Source organism: Peromyscus maniculatus, chromosome 11 (assembly GCF_049852395.1).
Source record: "Peromyscus maniculatus bairdii isolate BWxNUB_F1_BW_parent chromosome 11, HU_Pman_BW_mat_3.1, whole genome shotgun sequence".
In the NCBI taxonomy this organism is placed as follows: Eukaryota; Metazoa; Chordata; class Mammalia; order Rodentia; family Cricetidae; genus Peromyscus; species Peromyscus maniculatus.
This window is the reverse complement of record NC_134862.1, coordinates 40,246,175-40,259,450: the sequence shown is the minus strand read 5'-3', so window position 1 is coordinate 40,259,450 and position 13,276 is coordinate 40,246,175. Positions and strand designations below refer to the sequence as shown.

Below are 13,276 nucleotides of genomic sequence, written 5' to 3'. Positions count from 1 at the left end.
GTGAGTTGAGGTAATTTAGAAATAATTACAAATTAACTTTAAAAAATAGCTACTTTCAAAATTTAAAGTGATATTAAGAGTATGTATTAAGAATTCTCACTTTCACCCATTCTCCGTGTACCCTATTCCTTCCTATATTTAAACAAAAGAATTTGCTTTTATCAATTTCTTTTATATCTTTGTAGTGTTTCCTCATTCAAATACAAGCCAAGGTACTAGCACATGTTCTTATATTTCCCTTTTCTGATAACAAATTTAGTTCGTGTTTAAGCTTTTTACATAGGGAAGGTGGAAGGGGAAAGAGCAATGTATATGACTATATTTCATTGTATACAATGTTTGTGTGAAATTCTCAAGAATAAGTAATGTAAAACAATCCTGAATCCTGCTGGGTTTAATGATGCAAACCTTTAATCCTATACTTAGGAGGCAGACACAGGTGGATTTCCGTGAATTTAGGTAAGTGTTAGGGAACATACTCTAGTCCTTTGAAAGGGCTCTTTTTTTTTTTTTTTTGGTTTTGGTTTTTCGAGACAAGGTTTCTCTGTGTAGCTTTGTAGACCAAGCTGGCCTTGAACTCACAGAGATCCACCTGGCTCTGCCTCCCCAGGTGCTGGGATTACAGGCGTGCGCCACCACCGCCCGGATGAAAGGGCTCTTAATCGCTGAGCCATCCTTCAGTGTTCTTACTTGTTTTTATTGGACTTTTTATGCTTGTTTTATATGGTTCAATTTTTCACTGCTATGTAATGTACAATCTTAATGTGCACATTAATTTAAATATGTAGATCATTTGTAACTGTCACTTGAAATGCATTTTGAAGTATTTTCTCCTACTATAATGTGTGATGATTTTTTTAAAAAATTGAATTAAGTTTTATTTATTTATTTTTGAGACAGGGTTTCTCTGTGTAGCTTTGCGCCTTTCCTGGAACTCACTCTGTAGACCAGGCTGGCCTCGAACTCACAGAGATCCGCCTGGCTCTGCCTCCTGAGTGCTGGGATTAAAGGCGTGCGCCTCCACCACCCATCGAATTAAGTTTTAAGGTTAGCATACAGAGTGATGAGTTCCATTATGACATTTTTGTACGTATGTGTCACTACACTTTCTGACTTTTAATCTCTAACAAAAAAACGGGTTCATCAGGCATCCTCAAACATGTGGTATTATACTTTGTTCTACTTTGTCCCTCTCTCCCCAAAACCCTCCATGATGACTCCTTAGCTGAGAAAACATCGTTTCTTCATTTTATTATCTGTTTGGTCACCTTTACACAACTTTATTTAAAGTGGGAATTCCATTAAAACCTTTGACCTTCTCTTATCTAGATATATCTTAGTTGGCTCATCCACTAGTTATTGTGAGATCCAAAGTAAAGGAGTCGCCTGGAGCGATCCTCTCCCACATTGTGTAAGTAAGTAAAGAATCTTTTTTGACTTGGCTATAAGCAGAACTGTGTTAGGGAATGATTCCGTGTGTTCTTCCTGACGCTTGTACCCTCCACATACATTTGCAAGAATTGTTATCATGCCCATCCCTGAACATTTCTCTTCTACCGATTTCTTAGTTGTCAAGTGTGAGTCCCCTCCAGACATCAACAATGGGAGGCACAGTGGTGGTGATGACTTCTACACGTATGGCTCCTCCATCACCTATTGGTGCGATTCCCGCTTCATTCTCCGTGGCAATGCCTCCATTACCTGCACCGTAGTGAACAAAACAGTAGGTGTTTGGAGTTCAAGCCCCCCTGCTTGTGAAAGTAAGTCCCAGTGCTAATTCTGCTTTCAATTGTTCACGTATGTTTTGCTTAGAAGAAAAAAGAAGGGGGATTTATTGTGGGAAGTAGAACAATTTCAAGATAAATGAATGGATGTGTGTGTGTGTGTGTGTGTGTGTGTGTGTGTGTGCGTGCATCTATTATTTGGCTAAGAGATATTCAATGCATTAGAGTGGCAAATAACACTATATCATAGTGATTTGGTAAAGTAAGAATTTCTCATTCATCTACAGTCTGTTCAAAGGTGTTCACTACACTCAGACAACCTTCCCTGGAGAGCATCCTAGGCATGCCAACAACTTAGAATAGAGCTCAGCAGTCCAGCTTCTTAGGTCGCATGGCATTTCCATATGGAAATGTATTTTTCTAATTTCTTTAGTAGAAGAAAGAAAAATAAATTCTATCCTTTGGCTGGGAGTGACTATATTGCCACCTTTTATTCAGAACTAGTAATATATATGTGTTCTTATATCCTATTTTTGAACTAGAGTATTTATCAGATCTAAGAGTTTTCTGATGAAGTCTTTAATTTTTTAAAAAATTATAGGGCATGCCATCTGCAAACAGGAATACTTGGACTTTTTCTTTACTATTTATATTCCTTTATTTCTTATTCTTGTCTTATTGCTTTAGCTAGGGTCTCAAGCACTGCAATTGAATAGGAGTAGCAAGAGTAGGCGCCTGAGTCTCATTACAGATTTTAGAGGAAATACTCTATTTTTTCCTATTTAGTATGATGTTGGCTATAGTATTGGAAGCATGTAGATACTTATATTCACATATAAGCACTAGGGAAACCAGGAATATCAAATGTGTAGGGTTGTCTCTTCAAAGGGAGACATGTATAACCTGTTTTCCACTCAGAAGGCTAGGAATGGATGCGGTGAATAGCCTGATGACCTCTGCACTATCTGTATGGCCAGGCCATACCGATTCCCCAAGACTCTTGGGCTTTTTTATTTCAGCCAGTCTATAGCACTATTTCCCCCTAGATCCTTGTCATGAGCATTGTTTACCTTGAGCCTACTTGCTCTGTTAATCCATAGAACCCGTCTTTACGGAAGAAAGCACTTATACTTTACAAGAGTTTCAGGGCAGTCATGTCCTTGTCTCTGTTGTACATGTGGGATTAAGTTATTTGCCACAAGGAAACTTTTCCCCAAATTGTTCTGTGCTTAAATATGCCTAAAATAAATTACCTGGAGCCAACAGCAGTTACCTGAGCATTAAGCCACTCAGGCTACGTGAGTGGCCAAGCCCTTCCCCTGAGGACCTCTAACTGCCAGGTTCCACCCACAGAATAACTGTCCTAACTGCTGGACCCAAGCCCCACCCTACAGAGTAAAAGCCCAATCTCTGGACCTGAAATCCACCAATCTCCACCCTGGAAAGTTCCACCCCCTTCCCAAGAAACCCTGTATAAGCCCTGCATCCTGTTCTGTTTGCTGCTCTTTCTTGCCCCAGCAACCATCCTGGTTTTTTCCCCTCCCAATAAATCTCTTGTATGAGGTTTGTTGTGTGGTGTGACTTTGTGGTATCCCTTGGCTTCTGGCTGCCAGGATACCTTTCTATCGGAGCTGTAACACTTACACTCAGTCCTGTTGAACCGATTGCCCCTATGGATTGACACTCTACTGGCTGTGGTGTTTGCAGATTCCCCCCCCCCCACCTCTCCCATCCCCCCCCCAGCCCTCTCTCACACACACATAGGTTAGTTGTTTATAGCCTTTGTAATGTTGAGGTGTGGGCCTTCTATTCCTACTTTCTTCGGGAATTTTATCATGCAGAGATGGTGGACTTTGTGGAAGGTGTTATCTGTATCAGTTGAGATGATCATGTGATTTCTGTACTTAAGTCTGTTTATATGCTGAATATATTACCTTGCTGATTTACTTATGTTGAAACAACATTGGACCTTTGGAATGATACCCACTTGGTCGTGGCCTATGATCATTTTAAAATGGTTTTGGATTTGGCTTATAAAAATTAATGAGAGGTTTTAAAGTCTGTTTTGATCAGGAAAATTAGTCACCATGTGGGTCTTTGGGATTGAACTCAGGTAGTCCGGCTTGGCCAGCTGACTTTTATCCACTGAGTCCCTGACTTTTACCCTTTGGTCATTTTTAACATCTTGACTATGATATGTTTTGGAGGGAGTCCTCCTCTTGGCATGTCTGTTTTGGGTTCTAAATGCCCCTTGTATTTGAAATCTTTTCTCTAGATTTGGGAAACTTTCTGCTATCCTTCCATTGAGTAGATGCTGTCTGCTTTTAGTATTATCTTATTTCTTTCTTCTACACAGGGGATTCTTAGATTTTTCATCTTGATCTGGCATGATTAGTGTTAACCATCAGCTGGACAGAAGCAGAGTCACCTGGAAGACAGCCTCGCAGGCATGCCTGTAGGAAATCCCTTCATTGTCTTAACTGGGGTGGAAGAGTTCTTCACTCACCCCCCTCTTATCCACAGTTGCTGCTCTGGGCTTCTCCTCTCTAGAGACTGCAGCAGACCAAGGCTCCCTAACCTGGGGCTGGTTTTTGTTGGTTGATTTACCTCAGGCCCATAGGGTAGCTCAGTTATAGGGACAGATTTTCCTTCAGGATTGTATCTGCTCTGCTGCTGTCTCCAAAGTCACAGCCCTGTGACAAAAGGGACTTTTCTTCATGGCTGGCCCCATCTGCTGGAGGAATCCTTGTCTTACAGTTGGATCTGAGGCTTATGAGGGTTTTCAGCTTGTCTTGAGAGTCAGACTTGCTGATTTTCTGTCTGGCTTAGCTTCTGGGTGCCTTCTGCTCCCCTACTCCACAGAGAACTAAGTTGCTGAGGCAAGGGTCTCTGTGTCAAGGATCTGTTTCCATCTCTGCTCTTTTCTGGCATCCTTTTCAATTATTCTATGGATATCTAAAGCTCTTTCTCTATTTCTAAATAAAGTCTATTCTTTTTTCTTATTCTGACTTCTTCACTGGCTTTTTCAGAGGCATCCCCTGTCCTTTTCAATAAAATTCCTTCTACTATTTATGTTAATTTTCCAAGATACATTTTTTTTTGTGGTACCCAGGGCCTCATACATGCGTGGCAGGTGCCCTTCCGCTAAGCTATATCCTTAGATCTCGAATTATCTGTGGTATGTGTGTGTGTGTGTGTGTGTGTGTGTGTGTGTGTGTGTACATGCGTGTACATGCACAGGTGCACGAGTGTCATAGTACGCATGTGGAGGTCAGAGGACACCTTGGAGGTTAGTGGTGACCTTCGACCTTGAGGCAGCCCCTCTTCTACCCTGAGACAGGGTCTCACTATGCATGCCTCCCAGGGACTGGGATTAAAGGTGCACACTACCATGTCTGGCTTTGCTTCTAAGCGGCATACACCAGGATAACTGTCCTTCCAGCATTAGGGAAGTCTCCTCTCTTATTATAGGATCACTGAGCCTACGGATGTATGCCACCATGCTGGATTTTTATATGGGTGCTGGGGATTAGAACTTAGGTCTTTGCGCACACTTTACCCATGGAGCCATTGCCCCAATACCCTTTAACTTTTAAAATCTGCTTGCCTTTTCTCATAATTCTTCAGGAATCACCTGTTCTCAGCCAAATATTTCACATGGAACAATTGTTTCTGGATTTAGAACTACCTACAAACCCAAAGAATCCGTTAGAATTACCTGCACGAAAGGGTTCATCCTCAGAGGCAGCAGTTTCGTTCACTGTGGAGAGGATGGAAACTGGAGTCCTTTCCCCATCTGTGAGCTCAGTAAGTATGGACCATGGTGAACTTTCACTGTCTGGAACCTAAGGAATGGGTGGACATACCCTCATGTCTAGATTCTGAATCACAACAAATGTAAATTTGGATTAGCAATATTTATCTTGTTTTCTTGTTGGAAAGAAGGGTGACTTTAGTACTCCTTGTAAGGTCATCTATCATACATGGTTATTCACATACCAGTCCTAAGGAGAAACGTTGATGTTGTAGACATAGAAGATTCGTATACTTAGGTAGTGGTATTTGCTCCACCCATGACCTTGGGCTATACGGTCCAAAGGAGGTAGTGCTTCTTGCCGTTGTATGTGACCTCTTAAAAAATTTCCCCTTTTGTGTCTAAATAAGAAGGTTCTAAACTTAATGCAAACTATATACAATAAGAATGATTATCAAGTATTGTCCAAGAAAAACAAAGGATAATAACATAAACAAAGATGGAACTACAACCAACAAGAATAACATCCAATAAGAAACACATGCTAAATGTCAGAAAAGTCCAGATCATAGGTAAATGGCAAATTACTGAGATTACTCCAATAGCTGTCCTATCCTGAAGATTCTAACTTCAGTATCTAAAATGTTCTTAGCTAAGATATGAGAGGATTATTACTGTAATTATCTAGTCTTCAACCCCATCAAAGACCTGAGAAGGCTATAATATTACCTGAGTAAACAGAAAGTGCAAGTGAGCAGCTTCTGAAAACTGCAAGAATTGACAGAGACAGCTGGCAGCCTAAACACTCACTGTTGGGGCATCCATTTTTGGCTATAGGCCTAGAAAATGTGACAGACCAATGTCAGAAGCAGGAATTTTGAAAGACCATCTTACCCTGTATTGGCAAAGTTCAGTAGTTGCTGTTCCTTGTGTTCTACTCATCTGGAAAGAACAAGGTTCATACTGCCAGTAGTCAAGGCAAGGGCAGTTCTTTGCCCAGCAGGCCATTTTGTGCCAAGAAGAAAACAAACTTCCAGAGTGTCGTGGAAGCCCAATATTCTCTTGGAGTGAGGAGAGAGATGGCTCAATGGTTAAGAGCACTAACTAATGTTACAGAGGACCTGTGTTCAATCCCCAGGTCATCCAACGTCTGGTTACATCAGGCCCCCTTTGGGCCATATAGCCCAAGGTCATGGGTGGAGCAAATACCACTACAGACTTTATCATTAATTTTTGACAGTTAATAGATAATTGGCTAGCAAAATGATTTTTGAAAGACAAGTAATAATAAATTAGAAATTTTGTACAAAAGTGTTATATGGCCTAGACACTCTAAAACAATTAACTTGTAGATCTTTTCAATAGTGACAAATGTTCTAATGTTAAGTTGGAACTAGCCTTGGTTCATAAAAAGAATTAAAGCAATCAACCATGTGTAGGCAATATTATTGCCCTAACTTGGCAGATGAGGAAACATTTTCAGAAGGTAAGTGACTTCTCAAGGTCACACAGCTGCTAAGGGGAAGAGGCCTCTGATGCCTTATAAGGATATTCTTAGTTTTACACTCATGAAGTACTATGAGTCTTTATCCTGGAGACTTCTGTAACAGTGGTACAAATAGTGGGGTAGATCTCTACCCTGGAGAAACCTCTATTAAACTGACCAAAATAAATAAAGAAACCATTCAGTGCATCTTGGAGAGTACTCAAAGGAGTTACAACAAATTGAGAAGCATTTGTGCAGCGAATCCATGGATACTTGATAGAAATATTGAGAGGCCATTGTCTTGAATGAGCAACAACAACTCTTTGAGAACCCTTTCTGTGAACTCATAAATGGCAGTTCTCATCTGCTGTTGAGTGGGATAGGCTATTATTGAATCTTGTGAATTTTCTAAAGTTCCATGCTGTGAAAAGCTTATGTGGAGCAGATGTCAGCAGCCAGACATCAGGTCTGTTCATCCACCCAGCTTCTACTGCATTGGATGGAGAAGCCAGGTGAGGCAGCTGCAGCAATTGTATCCTCCTGTTTCTGAACAGCTCCGTCTTGGAAGAGAAATGTTCTAGTAGGCTAGCCAGCAAACTATCACCTCCAGTTTTCCCATTTTATAGACTTAGAAACAAACAAATATTGATGGATTTCATTCTCTTGACTCTGGGCTGTAGACTATGTGGTGGGTACAGCTGAATGTAGGACTCCTTACAGACATACCTCTTCTCCCATTTCACAGTCCCTACACTACAGAAAGGGTTCTGGTGAAGGAATTGACTTAGTCTTTTCAGTCCCTGTCTATAGCACAAGATAACCACATTATGGAAATTAAGCCCAATCTCAGAAAGACAACCATCGTATGTTTTCTCTCATTTCTGATTTCTAGATTATATATCAATACATAAAAACCCGTGTGAGTATATGCCATAAAAGTAGAAGTGAAATAGGGGGCCAAAGGGGACTAACAGGAGGGTAGGGATGAGAAAAGGGAAGTAGGAGGTTTGAGGGGATCTGCTCACTGTATATACACTTGTATGAAAATTCCCTTCTATAGCACAGTACTGTGACTAGTTAATATACACAACAAAAATCAAATAAAAAAGAATATTCTAGAGTAGATTTAGAACAGGCTTCAGAGACTTTGAACATCCTACACCCCAATAGCCCCCTGACTTTAATTGAGCCTGACTATGAAGTAATATATGCCTCCAGGAATTTTTTAAACCCATACACTGGGACAATCAGATAATATTGAATGCTAGCCATTGTACATACTACTACAGAGGCAGATCAGCTAAAAGTACAATAAGAGAATCAAAGAGAAAAATTAGTTGTTCCAGGTAGTTAGGAAGACTATGTGGATGCTCAAGGCTGTGCTTTCTGAGTTATGTCATTAGATGTCACATACTTAAGGGCAATAGATTCAACTTGAGCACTCCAGTCAAGACACAAACAAACAAGCAAACAAGGAAAATAAAAAGGTTCCAATGGTGATGAGGGGAAAAGAGTATTCAAACCACTATTATTTTATATGTCCAGTTTTCAAGAAATAATGGTCAGATATGAAGAAATCACCAAGAGTAACTCACATGAAGCAAATGGTGGCAATAAAAACTGTCTTGAATTGGCCCAAATATAAGACTAAACAGAAAATATTTTCAAAATTGCTATTATAAATAAGTTTTAAAACTAGAGGAAACATTGTTTAAAGAATTAAAGGAAAGTATTATGACAATGTCTCATCAAACAGAAATGTGAATAAAGATAAATCATTTTAAGAATTAAATGCAAGTTTGAGAATTGAAAAACACAGTAAATAAATGGAGAATTTACAAGAGGAGCTCAGTAGTAAAGTCAAGTAAGATGAAGAGAGAACCGACTTTATAGACAGAAGCAAGAGAGATTGTGAGATTTGTAGCATAGAAAAAAAAGGAGAAAAGAGGAGCAGTGCACAAGAGAAATAGTAACAAGCATTTCAAAAGGAGAAGAGAGACAAAGGAAGAGAAAATTATTCTGAGAAAAAAAATGATCAACTATTTCCAAGTTTGACATAAATATTTAATCTATACATCCAAGAAGCTCACTTGAACTGAAGAAGGCTACATTTTCATATATCCTGGAGATACCATGTGAAAATATTGAAAGGTAAAAATAAACAGAAAATGCTTTTGAGAGGAAGCAGCAAGAGAAACACAGAGCATCAACAAAACTAACATCGGGGTTTTCATTCAGAGATGATGGAAGCCACACAGCAGTGAGAAGAAGATAGAGTTAAAGTAAAGAAAAACATGAACCCACAATCCAACGAAACATTCCACATCCATATTGTTGGAAACAACACAACAGATATGTAGCTGGAGTTTTCCTGTGTCCACTTGGCTCCTGCAGCCGCTCAGATCCAAGTAAACACACAGAGACTTAGATTATTCATAAACTGTATGGCCATGGCAAGCTTCTTGCTAGCTAGATCTTACACTAAAATTAACCCATAATTCTTATTTATGTTTAGCCACATGGCTTGGTACCTTTTCCCAGTTCTGCCTTCACATCTTGCTTCCTCTGTGTCTGGCTGGTGACTCCTGACTCAGCCTTCCTGTTCCCAGAATTCTCTTCTCTGCTTGTCCTGTCTATACTTCCTGCCTGGCTACTGGCCAGTCAGCATTTTATTTATTAACCAATCAGAGCAACACATTCACAGCATACAGAGAGATGTCCACATCACAGATAAGATTACTACTTTATAAAATTTTATGTTTCATGTATTTATGATTGTGGAGAGAAAAGCAGAGTGTAACTGTGTATTTATAGCTTCCAGTCTCACTCCAGCTACCTCCTTATTGTTCTTTTTTTTTTCCTTATTGTTCTTGAGCTGGGGACCAAACTCAGGTCTTTACACACGTTGGGCAACTACTTTACTACACTCTACCATAGACTCTTCATTTCTTCCTGTAGATTCCAGCTAATGTCTGCTATTTTTATTGGCAAATATGTCTTTGTCTACAGCTATCACCCTGTGCTATTATTGCTAAACATAGCACATTTCTACATATGCTTAATAACTCAATTATTTTCATTTTTATAGCATGCTCCTTAAAATCAGTTGTATAGAAGAAATGGGCCTACTTGACTCCTTGTATCGAGTTTCCACATCTGGGAAGTCAATCAACTGTGGGTTTAAAATGTTTGAAAAAAATGTATCTGTACTAAACATGTACAGACTCTCTGTTGATAGCTTCTAAACACTCTACTGAAACAGTATTTACTGATATTGACATTATCATAGGCAAATCAGTAACTAAAGTATGTGGGAGGAGGAGGAGGTATGTAGGCTATGTGGAGAGACTGTGTTATTTTATACTACAGACTTAAGCATCTATGGAGTAGGGGTCTTTGGAAGTTTTGCAAACCTATCTCCATTTCTAACTAGGGATGGGTGATTGTATCATCCTCTTACTTCTTAAGTATCTATACAATGACCTTTCTTGTGCTCATGTTTTCCTGCATGCTTCCAGCCAGAGCAAATTGCTCTCTTATTTCTTGTAAAGATTGTCTTTTAGCAATAATAAATAATATCAGAATGGTTCTATAAAAAGCCTGACATAGTTACCAAGATTTGTGGAAAAATTAGAACTCTATACACTGATGGTGGGAATCTAAATTATTACAGACATTTTAGAAAATGATTTCAACAGTCCTCTGAAGTATGAGCATGTTGTTACTGTATGATTCACAGTCATTTTCCTGAGTATCTATCAGAGAGAAATATAAACAGATATCCACACAGAAGGTTTTGCATGAAAGTTCAGACCAGCATTTTTCTTAACAGCCAGCAACCGAAATACCCATCCATGGGACAATAGTGATAAATTGGTAGAGCTATACAATGGAATATCATACAGAATAAAAACAAAGTACGGGTAAATGCTGGCATGGATTAATTTTGGAGTATGGTTTCTAGTAAAAGAAGCTAGCTACAAAAAAGGAAAGAAAACACATTGTATAATTCCATTTATTTAAAAAACTCAATGTAGGAGTAATACTAAAAACATGGGGTTTCTTCATGAGATGATGAAGATATCCTGAAATTGGACAGCATAGAAAGCCACACAACTCCACAAATATTAAAAACTGTCAACCTGTACTTTCTGGAGGATTTTACTCTATATCCTATGGTGAATGTTTGGAGATTCAAAATAATGACCATCAACTCCGCAGGTAAATGTGTATTACTTATAAACTAGCAGTACCAGGCAAGGGAAGAGGAAAGGCCTCAGAGCCTAGGCTCAAAATTGTTAGTGCTCTGTTTGCTCTTGTTCTGAGTTTTCCTGGATGAGGGAAATAACTTTTGTTCAGTTTCCCTAGTCAAGAAACCATACACAGTTAGTTTTTGCTGTCTATGATAGTTGTCCTGCCATCTTCTTTTAAAAAGCCTAATGCTTCAATTTAGAAATGAAACTGTCTGGAGTACAACGGAAAGAAGAATTACTGTTGAGTGTGGTTGGCACAGCACACAGAGAGCATTTGGTAGTGCCTTTGGTGAGAACCTGTCAGGTTCTGGGCCAATCTTGGCAAACATCCTTATACATTTTCTGGTGTGGTCAATGTGAGCTATGGAAGATTAGTTCCTTTTGGTACCCTTTGATGAGACATGCTCTCTGAGTGCTATGGCGACCCTATTAACCATGTCCTTTTCTCTTGTTCTTGTTTTATGAGCAGATAGTTGCACTAATATACCAGACATTCCACATGCTTCCTGGACACGAAATCCCAAGCCAACAAAAGAAGACTTTTATCCGGTTGGGACTATGTTACACTACAATTGCCAGCCTGGCTATGAGCCTGCTTTAAGACAGCGGACGGCTGTGATTTGTCAGAAGGATTTCACCTGGAGCCCGTTTAAAGGATGCAAGGGTGAGTTCTGGTTTCCCAAATGTGTGTGGGTATTAAATATCTAAGTGATTGGACCTTATACCTTATGTGAGTATAATTTTATCACTTTTAGAATAAAACTTGAATACACTGTTTTGACTAAAGTAGAAGCTATTTAGTATCAAAAGTGGTCATAAAGTTTCAGGGGCTAAGATTATAAATCGTTCTGTAGGCCACTTTAGAAATGAACAAAAGAAACAGATATAGAAGCCAGACAGCATGCAGGTTTATGTTTCAACTTCACTGCTGAGGGGTCTGGGGTGCAGCACTCAGCTCAACGCTTGTCATGATGAGATTCTATAGCCCCTCCTCCCCCATGTGAAGTCTAGGGGTTCTGGCAGGTGGAAGAGTTCATGAGACCATTATGAATTCAACAACCTACAAGTTGGCATGTGTCTTACAGTTGTTGAGCCACAGGTATGTCAACCTAACAGAGTTCTTGCTTCAAGAAGACAGGCACTAACTCCTGACTCAGAAGTGGCATATAGAACACCAATTAGACTGGACCAGAAAATAAACTCCCTTGACATTTAATAGTTAAAAAAAACCTAAGTTCATGAAACAAAGGATATTGGGAACTGCAAAAAAGAAAGGCCAAATCACTTAATAAAGACATGACCATCAGAATAACAGCTAATTTTTCAATGGAGATTTTAAAATGCAAAAGGGGTTGAACTGATGTTCTACAAGTTCAGAAATACAACACATGCTAACCTGGACTACTATACCTAGCAGAAGTATCAGTCATAATCAAGAGAAACAAAAAACATCTCATGGTAAAAACACATTACAGTGATTTATGGCCACTATGCTGTCTCTACAGTGGACATTGAAAGGAATACTTTCATCTCAAGAGAAGGATTAAAAACACCAAGAGGTGATAAGGAGTAATAAATAATTCCAGAATGATTAATCTAAAGAGGTCTAAGAAAACACCACCATCACAACAAAATGTCAAGAATTAAAACACTGTTTACAAATAGCTCTTAATATCAATGATCTTGATTTTCCAATAACAGATGGGGTTAGAAAATAAAATCCATCTTTTTTCTGCCTCCAAGAAACACACTCTACTTTCAATGATAGATACCAACTTAGGGTAAAAAGATGAGAAAGGGTACTCAAGAAAATGGAACTAGAAAACAAGCAGGGTCAGCTGTTTGGTTATCTGACAAAATAAACTTCCAACAAAGACTAGTCAGAAGAAATAAAGGGTCGTTTCATACTCATGAAAGGAAAATTTACTAAGGGATTGTTAGAATTCTGACCATGTATACACCACATTTAGATACACCCAATTTCATAAAGGAAATACTCTTAGACCTAAAGCTACAGATTAATCAAAACAGTGATAGTGGATGACTTTACTGCCTCACT

At 39.1% G+C, this 13,276-nt stretch overlaps 1 protein-coding gene across 6 annotated transcripts in view; it reads left to right on the top strand.

Annotated features, from left to right (window-relative positions):
• LOC102915448 (C4b-binding protein alpha chain) overlaps positions 1 to 13,276 on the top strand; it is a 48,388-nt gene that overhangs the window by 7,912 nt on the left and 27,200 nt on the right. For 5 of the 6 annotated variants that reach the window (XM_042258070.2, XM_076547320.1, XM_076547321.1 and 2 more), the window contains 4 exons: positions 1,330 to 1,415; positions 1,569 to 1,760; positions 5,352 to 5,531; positions 11,687 to 11,881. In XM_042258070.2, coding sequence (XP_042114004.2) covers positions 1,330 to 1,415; positions 1,569 to 1,760; positions 5,352 to 5,531; positions 11,687 to 11,881 — 653 coding nt within the window. The remainder of the gene's footprint in view (positions 1 to 1,329; positions 1,416 to 1,568; positions 1,761 to 5,351; positions 5,532 to 11,686; positions 11,882 to 13,276) is intronic. The other variant, XM_042258074.2, reaches the window with a different exon arrangement.